Below are 27,075 nucleotides of genomic sequence, written 5' to 3'. Positions count from 1 at the left end.
AAATATTTGGAAATCTATTTCAGTGAGAGCCATATAATATATTTTAAGACTGAATTCAACTAAATGTGAGTATAATAAGCCTCTGAATTTATTCTTTTAAATAATGTTGTTATACTCACCATTAATGGGACTTCTGGTGCTGCATGGATTTGCTGATGGCTTTGTAGTCTGGTTGGTACTTGGTGAGGTTAAGCTTCATGCAAGCGTTGAGACTTTCATCCGTTAGACGTGATCGTAGGTTGGACTTGATGTTTTTAAGATGTGAGAATGACTGCTCACATGCATACGTAGATCCAAACAAGGTCAATACAGCAATACTCACACGCTGCAGTGTGAGGTATGTGACAGGAAGCGCGTTCCAAGTTTTGATAATCAGCTCGTCTTCGGGTTGAAGTTTTTTAATTTCTGTCCACATGCGCTTGCTCGCCAACTCTGCTTTCTGTCGTGCGATTCTTTCCAAATCTTTATTCAGTGACTTGAACTTATTCACCCACATGTCTGAGGCCTTCAGGTCAGCCACTTCTGCTTCAAAATCTCTGACGGAGACACCAGGAATGTAACTCAGGTCGGCTGTGTTCAGTGAACACTCGTTTGGATGGGTGATGAACTTAAAAAGACGAGTGTGCTCACGAAATTCTCCAAAGCGTGCTTTGAATGACTGTAGGAGACTGGATGTGAAGCCAGCTAACTGGTGGAGATCAAAGTTTTGAGTGGGCTCACTACCTGTGCATGCATCTTTAAATTGTCTCAGTTATTCAAAATGTAGTAAACGACCTGTTTCAAGATCCATGATAAAGAGCTCCAGCTTGTTTTCAAAAGCAAGCACAGCTTGTTGAAGGGATAACACTGTATTTCCAATGCCTTGCATTTTCACGTTGAGCTCGTTCAGATGTTCAGTCATATCCACGAGATAGTAAAACTTGAGGAGCCACTCAGTTTTGGCGAGCTCAGGATGCTCAATCCCTTTCATTTCAAGGAAAGTCCGGATTTCGTTCAGGCAAGCCGCAAAACGGCTAAGCACCTTCCCTCTTGACAACCAACGCACATTGCTGTGCAAAAGCAGACCGTGATAGTTATTTCCAACTTCATCCAGCAGTGTTTTAAACTGGCGACCATTTAAGGCTCGGGCAACAATAAAGTTGATCACACGAATGATCTGAGCACAAAGTGCCTCCTGGTGGAGAATGCAATGGAAACTTAGGATGGGTCTATTTTCATGTTCACGGAGAAGCGCCACAAATCCTTTGTTTTTCCCCACCATACACGGAGCACCATCAGTACACACTGAGATAAGTTTATCCAGAGGTAGATTTTTTTTCTTGAGCGAACTCCAGAAAGAGTTGAATAAATACTCACCTCTTGTGGACCCTTTTATTGGCAGAACAGCAAGACTTTCTTCGCGCAGTGTATCACCAGCAGCATATCTTGCAATCGCACTGAACTGCGACAAATGGCTTACGTCTGTTGACTCATCCAAAGCCAGGGAAAAGAACGGCGCTGTATTTATGTCCTTCACTTGCGTTTCCTCCACTTGGTTTGCCATCATGATGGTACGATCATGAACAGTTCTTGCCGACAGAGGCATGTCTTGTATCCGTTTGATTATCTTGTCTTTGTTCGGAAGATCATCAAAAAGTTCATTGGCGACATCCAGCATGAACGTTTTAGCATACTCGCCATCTGTGAATGGTTTTCCGTTCCTCACTATTGCTAAAGATCCAGCAAAGCGAGCGGAATTACAGTCACCTTGCCGGGTCCATACGCGGAGTTGCTGCTGGCTGGCTTGCACCCTGCTCAGTAGCTCTTGGCACGCTTTCTTTCTGCTGTCTCCCGCAGGGTATTTTGATGCAAAGGTAGCATGGCGCGTGTCGAAGTGCCGCTTTATATTCGACCGTTTCATCGATGCAATTTTGTCATTGCAAATTAGACACACCACAGAACCTGCTCTCTCCACAAAGGCGAATTCTTCGGCCCATTCGTCCTGAAATGTACGATACTCCTCATCTTTTTTTCTTTTCGCCATCTTCTTCGTCGAAGGGTTAGCTTTGAGCAAATGAGAGGGAGATGTTGACCCAAGTGAGTCTGGCTGGCCTGCGCACGGGGTGACATACTCGAGAGGTGCGGCGCGGCCAGCCGACTCTGGGATGCTGTCGCCTCAGCGGTGGCGCGTGATTGGTCGAGATGAATTCCGTGACGCGTCTCGGCGGCGGCACGTCATTGGAGGGACCGAAATCACGAGTCGCCTCAGCGGTGGCGCGTGATTGGTCGAGATGAATTCCGTGACGCGTCTCGGCGGCGGCACGTCATTGGAGGAACCAAAATCACTACTCGCGTCGGCCGCATGATGAGACGAAACAAAAACCGCTTCAGACAATTCGGAGGAGTTTTTTCTTCTCTCCTTCTGCCAAGTTCAGCCCTGCACGTGAATGAAGCACGACACCATTCAAACTATAGGTAAAGCTTCCACGAGAAATATTGGGCTTTCCAAGTTTCAAACTCCAATTTTATCTGCGAGCCAGATGCAATCATCAAAAGAGCCATACCTGGCTCGCGAGCCACACGTTCCCGACCCCTGTACTAGAGTGTACGAGGTGCAGTGGGACGCAAGAAGCACGTGCGCCAGCATCAACTCCGCTTTATTGCGCGACCAGAAGTACACTCCTGCCACCCCTAGCGGGCGAGGCATGATCTACGAAAACCCAACCACGTGACACAGCACACTCCTCCCCTCGTAAAAATGACCCTTCACACGATGAAAGGACAATCACAACATGACCACCTGAAACCCATCAACACTCATAATCCTCCAAGTACCGCGGCCGCACCCTGACCCACCTCGGACGGGCAGCGCCGCCAGACAGTCCAGGCTCAGACGCCTCCCGGCTCGGTCGAGGTGACACCCTCGCCGGACTCGCACCTTCCGCCACCCCAACCACCCCGCCTGCCCGACGTCCCCGGGTAGGACGGCATCAGGCGAAGACCCCCTGGGCGTCGGCCCAACCAGCCCGGCGATACAACGTCAGGTGCTGGCGACATCACCGGTGGGGGTCCCACATCGTTCGGCCCAGGGAGGTGCGGGGGGGGGGGGGTGACGCTGAACAGCGATCATGCATTTGGTCCACGTGCCGCTTCCACACATCCCCACCATGCAATTCGCCGGCCCCAGCACCACAGAGACCACCGCCGGCACCCATTTGGAACCGTGGAAATAATCGCGCACCATTACCCTTGTCCCACATCGAAGCCGCGCAGCCGCGTCGGATGCGACATCGCCCCACTCCCCGACCCTCCAGGTCGCAGAAAATCTAGTCTGGACCGCAATGCCCGTCCATAGAAACGAATGGCAGGCGAATCACCCGTGACAGGATGAACTGCGTTCCTGTAATGGAGCAAAAAGACATCGACTACCGTCTGCACAGGTGCAACACCCCCCATGCGCAAAGCCCGCTTCAACATCTTGACAAACGACTCAGCTTGGCCATTCGTCTCAGGATGATACGGTGCGGACCTTAGATGTCGAATACCATTTTGACGCATAAATACACCTGCGATGAACACCTGCGATGAACACCTTTGCGAACACCTGCCATCAAATACACCTGCGATGAACTGCGGACCGTTATCAGAGACCAGAATCTCAGGTAATCCTTTATTAGCATAGATCGTCCACAGTTTTCTCTACTGTAATGTTTGCTGATGTATGCTGCATTACTACAACCTCCGGCCATTTAGGGAATGCATCAATCACAATCAAAAACATTTTGCCATTAACCGGTCCCGCAAAATCTACATGGACCCTCTGCCAAGCTCGGTCTGGCGCAGGCCATAGACCCGAGGCTCGACGCGGGTTATCAGCATCTGTCTGGCACGCGGCGCAACGCTTAACCAACTGCTCAATGTCTTTGTCCAACCCCGGCCACCACAACAGGCTATGAGCAAGACTCTTGGTCTTCACGATGCCAAGGTGACTGACATGCAGTTCTTCCAAACACCGCTGCCTGAACCTCGGTGGAATCACCGTCCTCATTCCCCACATTACGCACCGTTGGACCAACGACAGCTCCGATGCGCGTGACGTGAAAGGTTGAAATGCCGGTGTCGAAGGCAGATCGCTCCAATTCCCCGTAGAAATCGCCTGGACGACACGGGCAAGCACCGGATCACGAGCAGATTCCACCGCGACCTGCCTGGCCGTGACCGGCCCGCTTTGGACCTGGCCCAGCGCGAACACATCGACCCGGTCGGCCAACTCAGACGCAGCTGGACCCTCCGCACACGGCAAGCGTGAGAGCCCGTCGCAGTTAGCATGCTTCTCAGTGCTTCGGAACTGAATATCATAATCGTAAGCACCCAGAAACAGGCACCACCGCTGTATTCGCGCGGCCGCTACCACCGGCACCCCGCGCTCAGGTCTCAGGATGAATTGAAGCGGTTTGTGATCCGTCTGCAAAGTGAAATGCCGCCCCAGCAGGTATTGATGAAACCTCCGCACACCCCAGACGAGGATGAGAGCCTCACGCTCAATCTGGGCATATCCGCGCTCTGCTGTGGACAAGGTCCGGGATGCAAAACAAACAGGCCGCTCGGAACCATCGTCCATCCTGTGGGAGAGCACTGCCCCGATGCCATATGAAGAGCTGTCGCATGCCAATAGGAGCGGACGCGCAGGCTCGTAATGCACGAGGACCGTATCCCTCTGTGAGCCGCCGCTTGACGCGGTCGAACGACGCATGGTGTGCAGACCCCAAGCCTAGCGCTCGTCCTTCCTGAGCAACCGTGTTAACGGCGCAAGTTGTGAGCTGAGCCCACGCACGAACCTTTGGTAATACTGGGCCATACCAATGAACGAGCGCAGCTGCGTCTTGTCGCGAGGCGGTGGCATGTGCTGAATCGCCTCCACCTTCCGAGGACCTTTCAACAGCCCCTCCGGCGTGATGATGTGCCCGAGGTATTCCAAGCGCTGCTTGAAGAGCGCGCACTTGTCCCTGTTCAAGCGCAGGCCGCACGCTTCTAGCTTTGTCAACACTTGGGCAATGTTCGCAAGATGCTCGTCCGCCGTTTTCCCCGCAATGAGCACATCGTCCAGGTAGGTCTGAGCGGGCAGGCCAATGCAAACCTGATCCATGGCTTTCTGCCACAAAGCTGGGGCCGAAGCAATCCCAAAACAGAGTCGGGTATATCGATAGAGCCCTTGACACGTGTTGATTGTCAAAAGCTCGCTACTCCCGGGATCCATCGGCAGGTGAAAATATGCATCACGCAGGTCTAGCTTCGTGAAGTATTGACTCCCCGCCAATCGCGCATATATTTCATCGATTGACGGCAGTGGATATTGCTCCACGCTGAGCCCCGGGTTAACTGTGGATTTGAAGTCCCCGCACAATCAGACGTCTCCATTCCGTTTCAGCACCGTGACAACCGGGGTGGCCCAATCTGAGCATGACACCCGTTCGATCACTCCACAGGCCTCCAGCCTATCCAGTTCACCCTTGACCTTGTCCCGCAGGGCATACGGCACAGGACGTGGTTTACAAAACCGAGGAACCACCCCCTCCTTCAAGAAGGGCTTTGCCTCCATGCCCTTGAGTTTCCCAAGGTCGTCGCTAAACAACCCTTGATGTCTTTGAAGAATCTCCTCTAACTGATCCCTCCCACCGGCTCGGCACGGGTTGCACAAGGTGAACTGCGGCCCAGTCTAGCCTGATGCGGGCCAGCCAATCTCGGCCGAGGAGAGACGGTCCCCTCCCCCGCACGACCTACACCCGAAGCGTGGCGACCTGGCCTTGGTACCGCACAGACACGTCTGCCATCCCGACTGGCGTTATCTTCTCGCGGGTGTACGTGAACAGCGTGAGGTTTGACCTGATAAGCTTCAAGCCGTTGAGTCTACGCGCGGTCTGCTCGCCGATGAGCGACACTGCTGCTCCCGTATCGACCTGGAACGTGATCGGCGTTTTGTTCACTTCGACTTCCACCGTCATCGGGCGCGCCACCGCCGGGCCAATTGAAAACAGGTCCATCAACGGCCGCTGGTTCCGCCCCGAGTCGCCTCGCACATCGCCGTCCATGACCTTAACGGCGGCCGGCGCCCCACGGCACACACGCGCCAAATGACCCACCTTGTGACAATTCAAACACACGGTGCCTTTATACAGGCACGCACGGCGCAGGTGTCGACCTCCACATCCCAAGCATATCCGCGGGGTCACCCCGCCGCACGCGCGGTCGCGCGGCGACGTCCGACCCGCATCGAAGGTCGTGCGTGCGTCCCGGGGTACTCGCGACCCCGCGTTGCCGGTGATGGCCCGAACATCTCCTCGAGTCTGCTCGACCGCCGTAGCCGTGCTGACCGCAGAGTCGAATGTAATGGCTTCACCCTTCAGCCGTAAAACCGCTGAAACCATCTTCGCATCTTGTAAACCAGCAATAAAACGATCTCTGAGCCGAGCTGGACGCTCCCCCGCCGTGAACTTGCAGGCCACGGAAGAATGCTTAATCCGCGCCACGAACTTAGCGACGCGTTCCTCTGCTCCTTTCGAGAGGCGATCGAACTGGTATCGAGCGAGCTGTAATGACTTCTCCGGCGCCATGTGTGCTTTCATCTTCTGCACAATGTCCCGAAACGACAGCTCGTCATCCCGGGGCCTGTTCGGTGCCACCAAATCACTCAGCAGTCGATAATGCTCCGCCGAAAGCGAAGCGAGCAAGATCGACTTTTGTTTGCTCTCGTCGACCACATCGTTCGCGTGGAAATAGCATCCCAATTGCTCCGAAAACAATTCGAAGTCGTCTCCGACGAAAACGGGCACAAGTCCGTATTCAACCATCCTCGTCAGCCAACTAGAGTGTACGAGGTGCAGTGGGACGCAAGAAGCACGCGCGCCAGCATCAACTCCGCTTTATTGCGCGACCAGAGGTACACTCCTGCCACCCCTAGCAGGCGAGGCATGATATACGAAAACCCAACCACGTGACACAGCACACCTACCACCCGAGTTTGGTCAAAATCCGCCCACGTTTACTACCAATTATGCTGATGACAAACGAACAAACATCCAAACAAACAGACAGAATTACTGACAATAAGGGTCACCTACTTCGGCGACCCAACAGAGAGGGGTGAAAACATAACCTCCTTCCCCTTCGGTGGCGGAGGTAATAAGTCAATGCTGAATGCAAGTCGAGGCCTGGATTTGGAAGGGGGGGGAAGTATCTACATGAATGCCAAAAAATATGGTACAGTGTACTTCTGTCATGAATCATCCGATAAAGGACAGATTGGGTTCGGGGCAACTATTGTCCAGACAGAAAGAAAGCACCCCGCATCTGGCACCGTGACTGCTCAAACCGCCATTTGGGTGCCAGGTGTGAGGGAGTACCAGCACAACACTTAGCTGGCTCAGACATTCCACCGAAGCACGACAGCGCCAGCCTCTCCTTCCCTGTAATCCCTACCCTCTCAACCCGCACCACTAAATTGTCTACATGTCCATACATTATTTCAATCGTGTTCTGTATTGATTCGTTCAATCTTCGTCCCTTACATGTACTTAAATCTCCGATTCATTTGTTTGCAGTTAAGTTAGGGCGACCAAATTTTTTTCCCCCTGACAACGCATCCCCCTATTTACAATACAATGTATATGTGAAAATCACATTACATTCTCGTTGTTTCCGAATAGTTTCGTACAGCGTCGCAGTTTTTAGGAACACATCCACAACCTAAATCGGTGACTCGCTGTACATCGATCTCAGCGCAATGGCACGAATAACGAGGCTGTAATCAGCAGCATTTTCATTACGTCAAACGACTGCCGCCGCTCATCACCCTGCCAGTGGAAGTGATGCGGATCGGGTTCGGTCACTGCAGCCACTTTACACACGCAAGTGCGCTACCAATATTAGGAGATCCCTGCAATGAAGAAACATCTGTACGTCGGATGACGAACAGTCTGCATTGCCAGTTTTCTCAATGCAGGTTTAGCCCCTTTCATTGCTGATGAGCAAGCTTCCTTCCCATATGACAAGAGCTGAAATCACCATGGTTGAGTTTGAGCAAAACTACGACAGGTGAACGATGTGTTTAATGCTCCTCCCTTCTCCTAAAAGTTTTAATTAGCCGAATGTTGATTGCTAACCATTACCTTCAGAGTGTTGCATGTTCGATTACTGTGTATTACTTGTCCTACATCGTTCCCAGGGAATGTAATGCTGCACGCCTTTGGAAAACTTTCGATAACGCATTGCCAAGTTGGACTTCCACACAAGTATTGCTTTCAAATTATAAACTCAATGCTTTCAAACGTCACTCTATCGTGAAATGATGTTAATAAAAACGCTTGCCTTGCTGGGTAGATCCAACTGGAGAGAATACAATGATGGGACTCGAGGATAGAACCAAAAAAAGATAAAATTGAACTCCATATTGTAGAAAGGAAAGGAAGATATACTGATAGTTACTTGTACGTGTGCGAGGCTTGCTGGGCCCTTAAACTCGGCTGCCTGCGCCGGACCTGTGAACCCCGATGCCACCAACAGCAGGTTTGACGTGTCGGCAGCACGCACCACGTAACTCGTGGAATTGGTGCAAAGAATCACCTTTTCCTCACGATCACCACGAACCACCAACCTGCCCACAACAATGGAGGAAGGTAACTGACAATTACTGCAAGCATCACATCATAGCCGGAAGAGTAAAGTATTTTTTCAAAAGAAAGAGACACATGGAGGAAGCGCACGCACGCACGCTCTTCTATCTGTGGAAATTGACTCGCCTACCTCTCCCCTGCAACCAAAGCTTTGTCGAGTGCTTCATCAATCTCCATGAGCAGCATCTCCCCAGGCATTGCACCCTGGGCCATGGTCAGACTCTGTGCCAAGGGCAAAAGCCCTCCACCAGAGATCCGTGCCACTTCCAGGGTGGCCTGTACCTCCTCTAAGTTACGTATCATGATTCTTCAAAACAAAGAACCAAAATGGTGACAACCTCATCACAAGCATGGAAACTTCAGTCATAAATATAAATATATACTTGAGATAATTCAAATATTATAGTGACACTATATAGCAATCTAATAGGCCATCTATTTATTACGTATGTGAATGCAAAAAAATTGGGGATGTGGGAAGAGAAATGAGTGCTCGTCTGTCTAATTACTGCACAACACCAGAATCCACCAAAATCAAACTCGATATGTATTAGAAAACAATAATGATGATGATGATGATAATAATAATAATAATGTAATGGACTTGATCGCCCTCATGGGCAATGTGAGACAGCTGGACATGAATTCCCAAAATGCCGAGTGGAGGCATCCCACACACGTGACTGGATCGCTGTGCAGTCTGGTGAGGAGGCACGACGCAGGCTGGGCACAGATGCCAATGACGCTTTGTAGCAGGCTCGCCCTTCAGATCCTTCGCCACTGGTTCTACATGTCACGTCTGGCATACCAGGTGTCTCTCTGCATCTCTCTCCTGTGTGTGAGCCTCTCCACCTTTTACAACCAGGCCCTCCATCCGCCATGGGGCGGCCCTCCATCCGCCATGGGGCGGTCCCCCCCCACCCCTACCCTGTAAGTGTAATGCATGCATTCTTGCAGTGTTGGGGTAGCGCACGTGGAGGTGCCATGCCACCAGTGTGTGTGCAGGGGTTCGCAGCAGCTCAGGTGGATGCACCATGTTAAAATGGAGTCTTCTTATTCATTTGTATGCAGCAGAGGACTGTGGGGTAGCATCATTGGCCGAGAGCACGGCTGTGCTGCTGATGCAGTGTCTTCTGTTGATTTGGGGAGGAAGTTAGAATTTGACAATCGTGCTGACAATAGCTCACCTACTCATCATGAAGGACACTGTGGGATGTTAAAGAACACCTAATAATGCCGGCAGACAGGACATCCAAGTTAACATCCATCCGAGGTTATGGCACACATCGACGAATCACCCTACCGGTAAAGGCCCAGGATGGCAGTTTATAGCTCGGCAGAGTTTCAAACCAGGCTAGACAGCTTAGGGTTAGTGTGTGTACCTCCAAGCCATCCTGCAAGCCCCTGGAGTTGTATGGTGTGAAATGATAATGGGGGTGATTTGAGAGTTAAACACAGGAGGAAAAGAGACGGAGACAAGAAGGATACGAGGGTGAGGATGACAGGGAGGGCTACCAACACATCCAATCCAGATAGTTACTAATTGGGGTTTACAAACACTTGGGCTCATCAAGAAGTAAAAGATGATCAATTAATCCAGCCCCACCCCATCATTTTCATAACATTAATTGAAACTAGAAAAAAAAAAATCTCAAAACGCAAAGCCCCTCCGCATCCACCTTATACTCCAACTAAACTCGAAGAAAACGTGAGTTAAACAAGCTCAAATGAGCTAAGATCCCCGTCATCTTAATTATGACGTCATAAAAACGAATATGACATCATTGTGATGTATCAGGTTTGCGATAAATTATCTGTGCTAATGCCCGGCTTGATTCCCGCAAACAAAATTCAAACAGCTTGCCGAGTTTCGGAGATAATGGTATAGGCGATTTCCATTAGCGGCGATATCATGACGTCAACTTTTTTTCTCGGAAGAATTTCCAAAATCCGAGATGGTTACTGCCTGCGCGTGGGCTTTCTGCATATACATGGCAAGTTTCACGAAGATCCGATGAAAACTCTGGGTTGCGAAACAAAAAATGTCAAAAAGAGGAATGACGTCATAAAAATTGATATGACGTCATAGTGATGCATCATATGTGCGGTAATTCATCTCTGCCAATGCCCTGTTCGATTCCTGCAAACAGAATTCAAAAAGCTTGCCTTGTTTCGGAGATAATTTTTTAGGCGATTTCCATTAGCGGAGATATTTTGACGTCATAACTTTTTTTTTCTAGGAGGAATTTTCAAAATCGGAGATGGTTACTGTCTGCGCAGGGAATTTTTACATATATACGCCAAGTTTCAGGAAGTTTCAATGAAAACTGTTGGCTGTGAAACAAAAAAGTCCACAAGAAGATGAAGAACAACAACGTGAGTAAGACTTAGAGATCCTCGGACACGAAGATCTAAAAAAATATAATTGTACATTTTATTAAGTCGTGTTCTCTTAATAAACGTTTGTTGAAGATTTCACGACAAACGCTCAAATGATTTCATGACAAACGCTCAAACGCTTTGAGAACAATTGATACTAGTTGCTTGTTTATGGGGTTTGGGTTAAGGTGAGGTGCCACTTGTCACAATGTCATTATCTCCAACACAGAAGGTGGATGGAGGTTGTTTTCACCCCCATCTGTCTGTCTGTCTGTCTGTCTGTCTGTCTGTGAGCAGGATATCTCAAAAAGTTATGGACGGATTCAGATGAAACTTGGTGGACAGGTTGGGTGTGTGTGTGACAAGGACGAATCAATTCGATTTTGGTGAGGATCCGGATACGGATGGGAGAATGTTTTTTTTTCAAGTGATCCTTCACGATTGAGGAGGGCCAAAAACGAGATATGGTATGGTACAGCACAAGATCTCAAAAAGTTGTGGACAGTTTATGACAAAACTTGGTGGACGAGTTGGTTCGATGACGAGAACAGATCCAGCCCATCAGTGGGATACAAAACGTGAACTGTTCAGCCTGGCGGAGGTATGTGCTCTACTGTGTGCCATTCGAGTTTGAGATTGCTTTTGTGGGAAAGGCTGTTGCTTTTTTACAGCGCGGCGACATCGCGCTGTTATACAATTGGCTATTCTGTCCTGTGTCTTCCGTCACACTTATGGCCGTGTACGTCCCTTTGATCTGAGGGCTATAAATAGAAATTTGTCCAACGTCACAACTCTTCCCATCATGCATGCTAATTCACCGTGTCTACATTTAAATTTTATAACTGCAAAATTGTTTCATCATTCTTAACCTAGACTTTTACTGCCCCCAGCCACGCGATATCGAAGTATTCGCTTCTTGTTATTTTTATTTTTTTCTTGCACCATAGTTCTATCAATCTGTCTTCAAGTATTCCGCAAGCAAAGAGATCTCCACGGAGCTTCAGCATGGACCACCGGTGCATCAAAATCACCACATTTTGAGGTTGAACCTTGGTGATTTGATATCTAAAATGGAGATGAGAGGTTTTATGGGCACATGTAGCATTTGGAGGTTTCCAAGTTTCCCTGCTTGTGATAAGGTTGTCACCGTCTTGGTTCCTTGTTTTGAGGAACGATGACACGTACGTGAGAGGAGGTACGGGCCACTCTGGAAGCGGCACGGATCGCTAGTGGAGGGATTTCGCCCTTGGCACAGAGCCTGACCATGGCCCAAGGTGCCACGCCTGGAGAGATGTTTCTCAAATCCTCTCTTAGCTATGATGCAATGTATGTGCAGAATAAATGAGTGTCCGAGAAGAACGTATGCTGGACGCACTTGGGATACTTCACGTGTTGATGGGTCGTGCATTCATGGGTCCTACAATTTCAGGTTCCATCAATGCTGGATCTTTAAGTTTGTAATGCCTGGAAACTACAATTCTGAAGGCCAGAGATCCACCCTCAGTGGTGCCTCACAGAGCCGCCGGTATAAATTGGTTCGGACCTTTCCCAAGGATGATCCGCTACAAGCAGATTAAGTTATGATGAGTGGGCGGTACCTTGTTAGGCCAGTCAGTCAGGCAGTGAGCCAGCACGTTGATGATCGGTGGAAAGCAGCATGGGTGTTCACAAAGCATGGATGGCTGCGAGTCGATGTGGTCGAGAACAGCTACTGCACCATAAGGGGCGGCTCGATGAGGAAACAGTCCGACGCGGGCCATAAGCTCGAGTAGACGAGTCGAAAACCGAGCCGTGGGTCCACCAGCACACGCACCGAGCTCCTGGCACTCCAGCATGAGATCACTCCTGAATTGTGTGTAAAATGAAGCTCTTAACGTTATTGGAACCTCCCGTGATGAGGCCAAAGCACGTCGGTGATCTCCAATTTATTTGACCGCCTCTCCTCGTGTTTCACTCCCTCCACTCACTCAGCCCTTCGATGCTCACAGGACGCACTCGTTCTTCCAGTCCCCTTCACAGAATCCAGGTGTTCTGTTCACCTATTTCCACTTTTTTTTCTCCTCCCCCCCCCCCTCAAATCTATAGAATTGCCTTGCTGAGGCTGTACAATCTGAATTACCTCTCGGGCTTAAAATCAGGCAGGGTACCACCCTCTCATGTCATCCCCATCCTGACCAATGATCTTTTCTACCCCCATTAACCCTCCATAACCCAACCCTTTCACTTGCAGGTTGCTGAGTTCCCTCCCAATCCCACACCACTCTTCCCCCTTCTTTACCTGCTCTCTCATTTCCTTTCTTCTTGTGGCCACCTGTTGCCCCACTGACACTTCGGACGTTACCATTTCACCCTCCATCACCTCCTTCTTCCATACGACCTCTTCCCTCTTCCCTCTTCCCAAATAAATAAATAATAATTTTTTTCTTGCATTGGATTCCATTCCAACTGGTCCTGTCAAACATCACAAGTTTAACGTCACGAGAGAAATAATTAATGGGAACAGGACAGCCGGCTTAATGATCGTCCTCCAAAAGAACGACAAGGGAGGTCGACATGGTCATGGCGATGCGAACCCGGGTAAAGTCATCGTGTCGTGGTCAAGCGGACTCTCATCAGCATTTGGACTAAAAACGTGAAGCGAAATCCTTCATGCGAACCACGACATCGTTTATCACATTATTATTATTAAAAATAAAAAACCCCCCCGTGATCCAAATATCGTACAGTACCTCAAAAACACCGAGTCCTTCCCGCCTTGGCGCACACTCAGCTTCCCGCCATCAACTCGAACCCTCGCGATGCTGATTGGTGGAAATTACGACGTCATTTTTACCTCACGAAAAAAGGTGTGGCTTAAGAAAACGCGGTTTTGGCGAAGGATTGGTTGTTGTTGTTATTTTTGTTGTTGTTGTTATAAAGGATTAATTCAGAGGACTCTGCGCATGCATTGAACCGTATAGTATATTACGAGCCGTGGGAATCTGTCGCCACCGAGCGCCATCTTGGGAGGCCCACTCGTCGCACCAGATATTACTTCGACTCGAGGGAGATCTTGAATTTTGAATATTAATTTTGAGTTTCAAGTTGACGTGAACACTTTCTCACGTAAACATAACGCAACGTGGGCCGCGGTGCATCATTCGCTGGGCATAGCAACATGGTGGCGTGTGCGTCCAAAAGTCAAGATGGCCGCCACACCCTCACCCATCGTGAAATCATTAAATCGGCACAGCTTGTAAACTATGACACTTAGAACGTTACTTTGGTGTCTATCCCTATGTTTTCCAGCCCAAGGAATCCAAAGAAAGCAAAATTAATCACCTCCAGTCATTTCTTATTCGCCTCAATCCAATATGGCAAGATGGCGTAATGATGGAAACCTTGAAATAGGAATATCTCAGTAACCCATCGACTTACAAAGTTGCTGTTTGTGTCTATATCCATGTTTTATGGTACAAGGAATCAGATAAGTGTATAAGTACCACACAAAACGTTTATTTATCATAAAGCAGAACAACATTTATGTGAGCTACATTAAATGTGAGTTTCATAGGGAACAACATTGAATATTACCACGCAATGGACTGAACAATGAGATTAAGCAATGGTAATTATATTATCTAATGCCAGAACAATGAACTATGGAAGAATGTTCTTGCATGAACTAAACATGCCTGAGATGTCGAAGATGGTTGAGGAGGAGTGTGATCAATCTTCATCATCGAACGCATTGGTACAGGTCAAACCCAGTGTCCACACATAACCTCCCTTCTCTCTTCCAGTCCAACCCCAACCTCCCTTCTCCCTTACAGTCCCACCCCAACCTCCCTTCTCTCTTCCAGTCCCACCCCAACCTCCATTCTCCCTTACAGTCCCACCCCAACTTCCCTTCTCCCTTACAGTCCCACCCCAACTTCCCTTCTCCCTTACAGTCCCACCCCAACCTCCCTTCTCTCTTCCAGTCCCACCCCAACCTCTCTTCTCCCTTCCAGTCCCACCCCAACCTCCCTTCTCTCTTCCAGTCCCACCTCAACCTCCCTTCTCGTCCCAACCCAACCTCCCTTCTCTCTTCCAGTCCCACCCCAACCTCCCTTCTCTCTTCCAGTCCCGCCTCAACCTCCCTTCTCTCTTCCTGTCCAACCTCAACCTCCCTTCTCTCTTCCAGTCCAACCCCAACCTCCCTTCTCTCTTCCAGTCCGACCCCAACCTCCCTTCTCTCTTCCAGTCCCACCCCAACCTCCCTTCTCTCTTCCAATCCGACCCCAACCTCCCTTCTCTCTTCCAGTCCCACCCCAACCTCCCTTCTCACTGCCAGTCACACCCCAACCTACCTTCTCCTTTGCAGTCCCACGCCAACCTCCCTTCTCCATTACAGTCCCACCCCAACCTCCCTTCTCCCTGCCAGTCCCACCCCAACCTCCCTTCTCTCTTCCAGTCCCACCCCAACCTCCCTTCTCTCTTCCAGTCCCACCCCTACTTTCCTTCTCCCTACCATTGCCACCCCTCTCTCCCTTCTCCCTGCCAGTCACACCCCGACCTCCATTCTTGCTGCAATTCCCACCCCTACCTTCCTTCTCCCTGCCAGCCACACCGCTACTTCCCTTTTCCCTACCATTGCCACCCCTACCTCCCTTCTCGCTGCCAGTCACACCCCTCCCTCCCTTCCATTGCCACCCCGACCTCCCTTCCAGTCACACCCCGACCTCCATTCTTGCTGCAAGTCCCACCCCTACCTTCCTTCTCCTTGCCAGTCACACCCCTACTTCCCTTCTCTCTGCCAATCCCACCCCTACTTTCCTTCTCCCTACCATTGCCACCCCTACCTCCCTTCTCACTGCCAGTCACACCCCTACCTCCCTTCTCCCTACCATTGCCACCCCTACCTCCCTTCTCCCTGCCAGTCACACCCCTACTTCCCTTTTCCCTACCATTGCCACCCCTACCTCCCATTGCCACCTTTACCTCTCTTCTCCCATCCAGTCCCACCCCGACCTCCCTTCTTGCTGCCAGTCACACCCCTACCTCCCTTCTCCCTGCCATTGCCACCTTTACCTCCCTTTTCCCTGCCAGTCACACCCCTACCTTCCCTCTCCCTGCCAGTCACACCCCTACCTCCCTTCCAATCCCACCCCTACTTTCCTTCTCCTTACTATTGCCACCCATACCTCCTTTCTCCCTACCATAGCCACCCCTACCTCCCTTTTCCCTGCGCTTCTCCCTTGAAAAGGGAACCAACCACAGATGCGTTTCTGGCTCACTGACCATCATCAGCACTCCAGCACAAAGTGTATTCCCCCAAAGATTTGACATGTAATCACAAAGTGCGTCATCCCTCAATTCGACATTAAGCCGTGCATCCCGTTTATCAGCGTTCGTTGGTGGCCACCAAACATCCCACGAAGTCCACGCCAAACAGTATGCTAGTTATCGCTGGCATCCTGAACAAGTTACAAATTCCTGCCCAAGATGACCTTCAATCAACGACAGTCCTCCCCAGGCAATGCAGTTCTACCTCCACCCCATTGGGAAGAACAGACAATTCTACCTCCTGCGGCCAATCCCACAAAGGTAGCATCAATCGGGTCTGTTAAAGTAGTTGTAGTAGGTGTAGGAGTTGAAGTTGGTTGAAGGGACCAAAGAATGCAAAGAAAAAAGGGACCCAAATTCCAACTCATTTATTAACTTATTAACCTCGACCGCTTAAATCGACTCCGTGCAATCAATGAGTGCCCCTTCATAACAGCCGAGCTTTACGGGAGACTGGCAGTGAGGGCAAGGGACCACATTTGTCTTTGCCTCCCTCGTTAATATTTCATCTGAAGCCATTTTAAAAGGGCGAATACATGATTGATGAGGGATTGATTGCACGACACCTGGAAGGTCAGGCAGTGAGTGGAGGGAATCCAAACGGTGTGTCGGTATCTCCGGGGGAAACCTAAACGACATGCATCTTGGTTGACCGGCTTTGTGGTTCCTTTTGGCCACCACAGCCATAAGGTGAGCAACCACACGTGAGGAACTAACGGTTGCACACATTTTGGAAGTTTTGTTGCCGGTGCATTGGTAGCACGTTTCAGGGCTTGCTGTTTAGGTTAAAGTTGTTCGCAGGTATACGTGGCACCACCCACAAGGGATTCTGAGGGCTCTCCCAGGAGTTTCTGGACACAACTGGATGAGCAGTCAAAATCCTTGGTTGTGCTTCAACAGCGCAGGTGGATGGAGGTTGTGTTTTCACCTGTGTTTGTTTGTCTGTTTGTGTGTGAGCAGGATATCTCAAAAAAGTTGTGGATGGATTCGGACGAAACTTGGAGGACAGGTTGGGTGTATGACAAGGACGAATCGATTTGACTTTGATGAAGACCCGGATCTGGATCCGGCCTATCAGTGGAATATGAAACGGCAACTGTTCATCCTGGCAGGGGTATGCGCTCTACCAAGTGCTGTTCTAGTTTGTTATGTTTTCTGGGCATGACCATTTTACTCCTTCGGTTGTAGTCCGAAGGAACCAATAATATGCAGCCCCCTTTCCAAATTCAACCTATTAATGGTTCGAGTTCGGTTGTATGGTCGTGGTTGGAGCTATTAGGGTTATGGTGGAAGGGTCCTGGGGGAGTGCACTTTATACCCTCTGTTGGCCAAAGACCTTATTGGAATCAGATATTCTATTATACAAAATGGGATGGCAGGATGGCTTAGAGATGCGCACACTTACCTCTGTGTTGTCTAGCCTGGGTTTGAATCCCGACCCAGCTATAAACTGTCATCCCGGTGTTTCACAGGTAGGGTGATTCATCAATGGGTGTGCCGTCTCTCGGATGGACGTTAAACTGGGTATCCCATCCCCTGGCATTAGCTTGTGGACATTAAAGATCCCACGGTATCCTTTGCGAAGAGTGGGCGAGCTATCGCTGACACCATGACCAAATTACAAATTCTTACCCTCAATACTTTATCGAACGTTATAAATGTTATGTTTGGCCAGCTGGTTCGTGAAAGACTTGGACCAAAAACTTTCTCTGGCCAATCCCACAAGAACGTGGGAATAGCCATGGCCCTTAAAGAAAGAATTATATTATATCACACAAAATCCACAACAGATCATAATTATCATTATCGCTTCACAAAATCCATGATCGAAAGGCCTCATATTGCCAGAGTCGTTGCTTGTTGGAGTCTTGGTTCTGTTACGGGTAGGATGCTTTGCCTCAAAGCCGGCTGTCCTCTAAAATGGAGACATTTGTACAACCTATCCAAAAATCAAATTCATTCTTTCATACAAACTGACAAACAAATATCGGTTTGACCCCAGCCTTGCTTTATTTGGAGCCTACCTGGTCTATAACTGCTCGAGTAATCCCACCACCCATGAATGATCCTCCACCGGAAGATGAAGTCAATGGGAAATGGCCTTTCATTGATATCAGTACACAATGAGATGAATGTTGCTGGGGTAACCCCTCTTGCCACGCCCCATTATTTCACCCACCAATCAGAGCTTTGAGAATTCTGATGAAGAGGGAGAGGCCATGTGGACTGTGGAGTGGGAAGATCAGGGATTAATTTTGTTTGAGAAAAATCAACACTCACTTTGCTCCAGGATTGCTCTCAAGGTAAGCGCAGCCCATCTCAAGTTTGTCTTTACCTTTGATTTCCAGCTTTGTACTTGTGCAATTTAAACCACGTGATGGAAATATGACAAAATTGAGAAGCGGCATGTGCGAAGTAAGAGTACAGTGTGATAATCAATTTTTTCTGATTATTATCAGAATATTTGTGGTTCGAATGCGGACATCACCCATGATAGTTTAAATTCAACAGTGAAAGGGGCAGGCCATTGTGTGCCGGTTGCCCAGCCAAATTACCTGCATAATTATCATTATCTCGTGTGGTATGTCAGAGTTCTGCAGGCTGGATATTATATATATATATATATATATATATATATATATATATATATATATATATATATATATATATATATATATGAAAATCAAGGTGATTCGAAGACCTAATTAGTCCTTGCACAAGCACCATGGGATTTTCAACATCTTGAATAAGTGTTTGCGGAAAGGACGGCCGGCTTAACCTCCTTCAAATTGTCACAACAAAGCAGCATCACAGCTGAGTGCCTGTGTCCGATTGAATGATCTCTTACACCATAGAAGGTGCATGCCCCCTTGATCATACTATTTGCTGTGTTTCGTGAAAAAAGACATTTAGGAAGGACTACAAATGGGCCAGAGGTCGTCACAGTTACCCCCGGAACTGGCCGAACTCGCCGTACAAACCGGCCTCTCGAGCTCAGACCTGCGACGTTGGTACAAACAATTTCGCAAGGACTGTCCTAGTGGCAAGCTGGGCCTACCGGAGCTCACACGCCTCTATTCACAGGTGAGAGGACAACAATAAAATGGTGTTTTGTTTCCATTCTTACTCCCATCAACTTGAATTTCCCATTGTCTACCCACAAGGTCGACCACAAATGGGGTGATGGATGAATCCCACACTCTTTTCCCCTGGTGTTGGGGATTGCTGACGCACGAGTTTCCGGGGCAAGGGAATACATTGGGTGGTCTACCATTGACTTTCCAGTTGTAGTGGTCGAGGCAGGGATTTGGTATTTATTCAGGGTGCTGGCTTACCACGACCTGAGACGTGGTTGGACCTTTAACGTCCGTCAGCAATGGACACGCTGGCAGACGGGTCCCTGGCTTAATGTCTCATCCGACTGATGATGTACTCATTGATGCAACACCCTCCCCAACACCAGATTTTCTCTCTCTCTCGTACCATACTCTTCAGAGTGCTGCTGCCAAGGGTTATAAGCAGCTTCCTGAGAAATTAAATTATTGGGTGGTTTGCCATTCCCTTCCCAGCAGTAGTTCAGACAGGAATTTGGAATTTGTTCATGGTGCCGGCGATAGCTCGCCGACTCTGTGCGAAGGACACCGTGGGGTCTTTAACGTAGACCAACTAATTTCGGAAGACGAGACGCCCATTTAACATCTATCCGAGGGATGACACAGCCATTGATAAATCACAGTGCCTGTGAAACACCGGGATGACAGTTCATAGCTGGGTCGGGATTCTAACTCAGGCTGGAGATACCCTGCCTACCAACCACCAAAACATTAAATGATTATCGCACAGGTCGTGGTGTCCTTTCGTCAGGTGATGCCACTGTGACCTCGATTATCATCTGATGTGTAGAGCTCTTCCTAACCACCCATACAAACGTTTTGTACTTTCTAGCTCGGCTCGAAAGCTGAAATTTTGCCTCCCTGATGTAACTCAAAACCATTATTGCAGGAAAAATAAATAACAATTTGCATAACTGTCGCTAAATGTCCATAAAGGAAAATATCCGTCAACAAAATCCACCCTAATGCTGCCTTGCTCTGCTCACAGAGGGTCACGTGACCCTAGAAAATGTCACGTGACGTGATCTTGCACGGGCACGATCTCTCCGAAAGGGAGTGGGTGTTTCGCGGTAGTATGGCGGTACGATTCGAGAAGCGTCTGGATTTGTGTGGTTTACGGTCGGTGTCCAGTGCATATTTTAAAGTATTTCATGTTTACATCCTGTATACAGTCACACCTCCATATCAGGCACCATGGTTATTAAAAAAAAAAAACATGTTTAATTAAATCATGAAATCCCTGTTGCCGGAAATAAAGAAAGATCGCTTTGCCCCATCAAGTTGAACGCAGATACAAGGCTGTCGGCTCAAAAATCCTCGATGACAAAGATCGGATTGCCAAAATCAATTTTGCAAAACATCAAAAGAAACAATAATTTTGTTCTTTCCTGCATTTTTGTCACTGTGGTGCTGAAATACTCCAGCCAGTACAAATACATATGCACCGGTTGAGGAAGGGGTGCATCTTAACGTTGCCTGGCAACTAAATTGAGCATCAGCTCCGCCTCTTAAATATAAAGCTTGCATTTTTTCTTTAAAAAGGTCAAAAATATAATTAAAAGGTCAAAAAAAATGTCTGTTTGCAAGCATGACCCACTCTCCTTTGCCCAAGCTGTATTTTTTTTCTCAATGCTGTCCTCTCCGTGCTCCTCCTCCCCACGCCCCACCAGGTATCTGCAGGATTAACGCGGGGTCCACCAGCAACCATCTCCTCGTGAAACTGGCAAAATCAAGAACCACTGCTCACCTCCACTCTTTTGTTCCTCTGTTTTTTTTTATTTTCTCGCCCATCTGTGGAACCAACTTCCACATTCTCTTAAATCTCGTTCTTCCCTCCAGGTCTTCAAGGCAGCTGTTCACCACCATCTGAAATCATGCCCCATCCAAAACCATGATCTTCACTACACCTGTTTAAACCGTCCCCACCCCTCCAAAAATTTTCCTTATGTATCCATCTTGTCCACCCCTTGCGGTCTCCCCTACCCCTCATCATTACCTGAACATCCCTTGTTTGTCCATCTCTGTGTATTTTCTCCCTCTGCCCTGCTGTTGGCATTTCCCCCTTCTCCTCCCGCTGTTCCTTTTGTTATGTTGCGTCCTAATCCGTTCTGTGTTCTCGCTCTTCATTAAGCAAAAAATCATTATTTATTTAAATTTAATGGTATTTCCATTTTTCGTCCCCTACCGGTTTCACAGGAGGGGCCTCGAGGTTTGCTCTCCGTCCGTCTGTCCCACCTGTGGTTTTTTTCAACTTTTTTTCCCCACACCCTTTAATATATATTCAACTGAAACATGGTACATGGAAGGCTTTATTATGATAAGTTAGAGAACAAGTTCGAGTTTCAGGACATTTCGTCAATTTTTCACCGAGTTATGTCATTTTCGGACTTAGAAAATATTACACAATATTTGTCAGAAGGGGCATGTATTGCAAAGGTCCACCAATTCTCGCTCTTGTTATTCTTGTCCATCTACACTGGACAAGAATAGAAATAATCTTCAAATGAATGAATGAAACCCTTTTCCCTAAAGTCAGTGTCAGCTTGGGCTCTCCTTTGCTTGGCTGGTTTATTGCAGTCATAATTATCCTCATGGGAAGATGTCCTTGTGCTTTGTATGGAGGATGCAGCAGGTGCTACATGGACAGAATAAGTTGCTCTTCGATCTGTTTTTCCTTTTTCCTTCCTTGTACAGTAGTTAATGCCATCTCAGCAGCCCTCCGCATTCTTTCACTCCAATTCTCTCCTCCTTGTCCTTCCAGATTTATCCGTCTGACTTCCACACATTCATATAATAGCAAAACTCAACAATATCTCCATCAGTTGAACCAAGCTGTTGTCTCCATCCATCTTGTTTTTGATCAACGCATTCACTTTTCAGTTTGATTCAGATGTTCCTCTCAATTCTGTTCCAAGGAATCTTTTAAAAGCTGTTTTTGAGAAGTACCTCTACTTATTTCCAGGGCTGGTAGGATAGCCTAGAGGTATGCACACCCGTCTCTGAGCTATCTCACCTGGGTTCGAATATTGACACGACTATAAACTGTCATCCTGATATTTCACAGGCAGACCGAGGCATCCGTGTGCCATCCCTCGGATAGACATTGAATTGGCCGTCCTGTCTGCTAGCATTAGATGGTGGACGTTAAAGATCCACATTGTCCTTTGTGAAGTATGCGTGAGCTATCGCCGGCACCGTCGCTGAATTACAAATTCCTGTCTTGACCGCAGGTGGCTCGTGGTCGAGTCTTCTTATCGGTGCCTTGATACCACTCCCAGCTATCGCAGAATGTGGTTGCTGTTTGAGCAACAGCTTCTGCAGTGTAAACAAATTGAACAGGTTGGCTGCATGTTTCACATGAACAGCCTTCTTCAGATAAAACTTCACAAACTGGTCCATGAATCGTGACCCCCCCCCCCTTACCGAAATGGAGGTGGATACTTCGAGACTTGGGAGGACTCCATTCCACCTTCTGAAACCCAAATATAGACATAACAACCAACAACACACACAGTTCTTCCATTGGTGCAATCAAGGAGGACTTTAGTCACACAGAAGCGAGAATGGTATATTTATGCTCAAATGGTGTTCCTTTTCTTGCTAGCTCTTCCCTGGTGGTGAGGCGGCTGAGTTTGCAGCTCGAGCTCTGCGTGCACTGGACGCCAACGGGGATGGCTCGGTGGACTTTGCGGAGCTGGCTGGAGCACTGGGCTCAGCAAGCCGTGCGGCTGGTTGGGAACGCCGGCTGGCCTGGGCCTTCAATGTTTACGATGGTGATGGAGATGGCTTCATCTCACGTCCAGAGATGCTCTCCATGTTGCAGGTTTTACTTTTACCATGGCAATTATGAGAGACCATGTCTTGTTTCTGGATGCAGGCTATTGTGGTAGTTGAGGTAGTTAAGGGTCATTATACAGTATAAGTGGGTGGGGTAGTTGGGAATTGGAAGAATAAGAAAAAAAATTGGGTGGGGAAGGAGAAAAGTTAGGGCTGGCACGATTACCCAGGCCCAAGTTCAAAAAGAAGTGGGCACACTCGCATCTAAGCTGTCTATCCTGGATTTGAATCCCAACCCAGATATAAACTGTCATCCTGTAGTTTCACAGGCAGGGTGATTCATCAATGTATGTGCCGTCCCTCGGATGGACGTGAAACTGTACGTCCAGTCTATGAGCATTATTTGATAGATGCTAAAGATCCCACGGTGTCCTTCGTGAAGAGTATGCGAGCTTTCACCGACACCATGAACAAATTCCACGTTCCGTCAGCCCTGGCAAGCAGGTTCGTGAAAGACTTGGGCGAAACCCACAATAACCTAGGAATAATTGTGGCCGTTTAAGAAGAAGTGGGTAAGATAAGTTAGGAGACAAAGAGAAGGCATGTGGTAGGTAGCTCAGTAGTGTGCTTGACTGATTAACTGAATACTTATTGTATCTTGTGACCAAGTCACTATGTGCATCATCTATCTGCATGCAGTCGGTGTACCGCATGATGGGTTGGTCAGAAGAGACCCAAAAAGACAAAACCACAGCAGGGGCTGCGTCAGGTGGCCAGGATGAGAAAGCCAGATGTTCTTGTCTGACTCCAGAAGAAGTGGTATCTCGGCTTTTTGAAGCAGCAGATGTCGATGGGGACTCACGGATTTCTTTGGAGGAATTCACGCAGGCTGCCCGCAATGATCCATCTATATTGTCTCTACTGCAAACTGAGGGCTAGCGTATTTCTGAGTCAATCTCTTCATCTTAGCCCTTCATGCTTTATCTCCCCACAACATTCCTTGTTGCTGATGTCATCCCTTTTGTTTTGAATCAAATTAAATCTGTCCATCTCAAGCTGGCCATTTTGTTTCTAAACTCAATTCTTTTATGACTCAACCATTGAATTTGAAATGTTCATGCATAAGTGAGAGGTTTCCCTTGCAGAATGAAACAAAACGAAATCCAGACTTCAAATGCAGACTTAGAATCATTATATTAATTGTACTCCAAATCATTATGAGAACTAGAGAGTTCATAGAACACCTTACCCCGCTGGGTCTTGATAAAAAGGACGTGGGACTTCGTCACCGCTACTACCACTAATAAGGGTACCGTGGGATCTTTAACGTCCACCAACTAATGTTGGCAGATGGAACAACCATATTGATGGAATGGTCCAAGGGACGGCACACATATTGATGAATCACTTCCTGTGAAACACCGGGATGACAGTTCATAGCTTGGTCGGGATTCAAACCCAGGCGAGACCGCTTAGAGACGAGTGTGTGTACCTCGAGGCCATCCTGTGATTTTAGAAGAAGAAGAAGAAGCATGTCGAATTTCCCCTGCCCTGAGAACACAAGTAGCAAATTTGATTGGTTGATAGAAGGCATAAAATTTTTCCCAAGTACCGTACTGCTAAACTGAAGGGTTTTGGAAGATTAATTCAATTGAAATAAGATGAAAATTTTAAAAGCTGTAGAAAAAAAAAACAAGCTCAAATGAGCTAAGATCCTCGTCCTCTTTATGATGACGTCATAAAAACGAATATGACGTCATTATGATGTATCAGGTTTGCGATAAATTATCTGTGCTAATGCCTGGCTTGATTCCAGCAAACAAAATTCAAACAGCTTGCCTAGTTTCGGGGATAATGGTATAGGCGATTTCCATTAGCGGCGATATTATGACGTTAGCTTTTTTTCTAGGAAGAATTTCCAAAATCGGAGATGGTTACCCTGCCTGGGCGTGGGCTTTCTGCATATACATGGCAAGTTTCATGAAGATCCGATGAAAACTCTGGGCTGTGAAACAAAAAATGTCAAAAAATAGGAATGACGTCATAAAAATTGATATGATGTCATCGTGATGTATCATATGTGCGGTAATTCATCTCTGCTAATGCCCTGTTCGATTCCCACAAGCAGAATTCAAAAAGCTTGCCGAGTTTCGGAGATTTTCATTAGGGGAGATATTTTGACGTCATAATTTTTTTTCTAAGAGGAATTTTCAAAATCGGAGATGGTTACTGTCTGCGCAGGGAATTTTTACATATATACGCCAAGTTTCAGGTAGTTTCGATGAAAACTGTAGGCTGTGAAACAAAAAAGTCCACAAGAAGAAGATGAAGAACAACAACGTGAGTCAGACTTGGAGATCCACCACGAGGATCTAAAAAAAAAACCCCGAAAAACCATTGAATCGGAAGTTTACCTCCATTGATGCACAATCTTTTACACCACCCGATCCAACATGCTACATCAGTTATTCATGCCTGCTGTTTGTGTCCTTCATGACGTCCCTAAAAACAATAAGTTTCATACTTGGAATGATTTTCAATTTTGTTTGACTGCCACACAGTCAGACGGAGTAGAACAATTACCTTGCCCCTCTGTGCACACGCGCGATGAGATTCCCTACAATGCAGGTTCTGCTAAACTGCAGGTTCATGTTCTCCAGGGTTGAAAACTATAAAAATGAATTTAAATTAAGTTATTCTGTTCTTGTGTATGACAGCTTGGCTGCCAGGTAGCTATCATTCCTTGGAAGCACGGCTGTGCTGCTGATGCTGTGCCCCTCTACGAGTACAGTGGTACTCATTTTGCCAACCTTGGAAGGAAGACAGGCTAAGTCAACCCCATCTGGTGTAAAGTCAGCAGTCAACGGGGCTCAAACTGAGGACCCGAGGATCCTAAACCAGTCACCCTAGTTGCTAAGGCAACATCAGGCTTTTACATTAAGAAGTTCCCCAATCATAAACCGATAAGACAGACAGAGTGAACAATCTGCTTCACCCTGCTTTGCGGTACATGTATGGGGGTAAGAATCTTGCAGGTAAACTTCAAATGTAATTACATACTTGTCTGACGTTTTTGCCCAGTGTGACATGAAAATGAACTCCACACACAGAAGGCATTCTTGTCGGTTAATGGAATTTTTATACAGGTGGCAAAGGCTCACGAAAGGTACACAACAGAGGAACAGGGGGGCTCACAGTTACAGATGGGGACAAGGTGCAAAACCCCATGACATCTAGAAATTGGCAGGATTAGCGAAAGTCAAATGATCCTGGAAAAGGTTATGAACAGACACAGGGGATGACACAGGATACCTTTGCGTTGCATGAGAATGGGATTAGATGGCCTATGGGATTAGATTGCCTGCAAGCTACGGCGAGCACATCGGTTAAAGAAGAGGGAGACTATAATTGATTTAATTATTAAACGCGTGATGGTGAGCAGTTTGCCTCGACTTCGACAGAACAATGAAGTGAAGATTGTATTTTGGCCTCCATCATATTCAAGATGGGATTGAGGTCCGGTAATTGGAAGGGTATTGAAAGATGGTAATTTCGTCCTCATGCTCCTCAAGTCACCTGTCGTTCTGGAAGGACACTTCTCCCAGCAGGGAAATGACAAGGAAGGAATGACACCACATTTCAACACCACAATCCTTTTATGGATTCCCATCACGACAAATTTTGACATTTTTACGTCTGAACCCCACAGCAAATAAAATACACAATTACACCTACCCACGCTACAAATCAACAACAACTTCGAACAAAAGGAATATTTAGACAATTATTACCATTTCCACCTTTCATGACAAAACCGTCAAATGATGTCATGATGGCAAGCCGTTAAAGGA

The 27,075-nt window shown here is 47.8% G+C and overlaps 2 protein-coding genes across 4 annotated transcripts in view; one reads left to right on the top strand and one right to left on the bottom strand.

The window, feature by feature from the left end:
* DSCC1 (DNA replication and sister chromatid cohesion 1) overlaps positions 1-14,009 on the bottom strand; it is a 33,971-nt gene extending 19,962 nt beyond the window's left edge. The window contains exons 1-3 of the mRNA XM_085861389.1: positions 13,757-14,009; positions 8,779-8,955; positions 8,461-8,629 (exon numbers count right to left, since the gene is read on the bottom strand). Of these exons, the coding sequence (XP_085717515.1) occupies positions 8,461-8,629; positions 8,779-8,951 (342 nt within the window). The 5' untranslated portion in view covers positions 8,952-8,955; positions 13,757-14,009. The remainder of the gene's footprint in view (positions 1-8,460; positions 8,630-8,778; positions 8,956-13,756) is intronic.
* The window catches only part of LOC147009565 (hippocalcin-like protein 4), a 43,870-nt gene extending 19,591 nt beyond the window's left edge, over positions 1-24,279 (top strand). The window contains exons 2-6 of one of the 3 annotated variants that reach the window (XM_085861397.1): positions 17,295-17,448; positions 18,521-18,637; positions 19,240-19,418; positions 23,052-23,270; positions 23,924-24,279. In XM_085861397.1, the coding sequence (XP_085717523.1) occupies positions 19,260-19,418; positions 23,052-23,270; positions 23,924-24,163 (618 nt within the window). In that variant the 5' untranslated portion in view covers positions 17,295-17,448; positions 18,521-18,637; positions 19,240-19,259 and the 3' untranslated portion in view covers positions 24,164-24,279. Of the gene's footprint in view, positions 1-16,418; positions 17,025-17,294; positions 17,449-18,520; positions 18,638-19,239; positions 19,419-23,051; positions 23,271-23,923 lie in introns of those variants that run through there. The other 2 variants (XM_085861399.1, XM_085861398.1) reach the window with 2 other exon arrangements.
* The last annotated feature ends 2,796 nt before the right edge of the window (positions 24,280-27,075 follow it).

Source organism: Eptatretus burgeri, chromosome 17 (assembly GCF_056783735.1).
Source record: "Eptatretus burgeri isolate ZD-2024b chromosome 17, Ebu_testis_v1, whole genome shotgun sequence".
In the NCBI taxonomy this organism is placed as follows: domain Eukaryota; kingdom Metazoa; phylum Chordata; class Myxini; order Myxiniformes; family Myxinidae; genus Eptatretus; species Eptatretus burgeri.
Note: the sequence above shows the minus strand (reverse complement) of the source record. Positions and strands in the feature narration are given on the sequence as shown.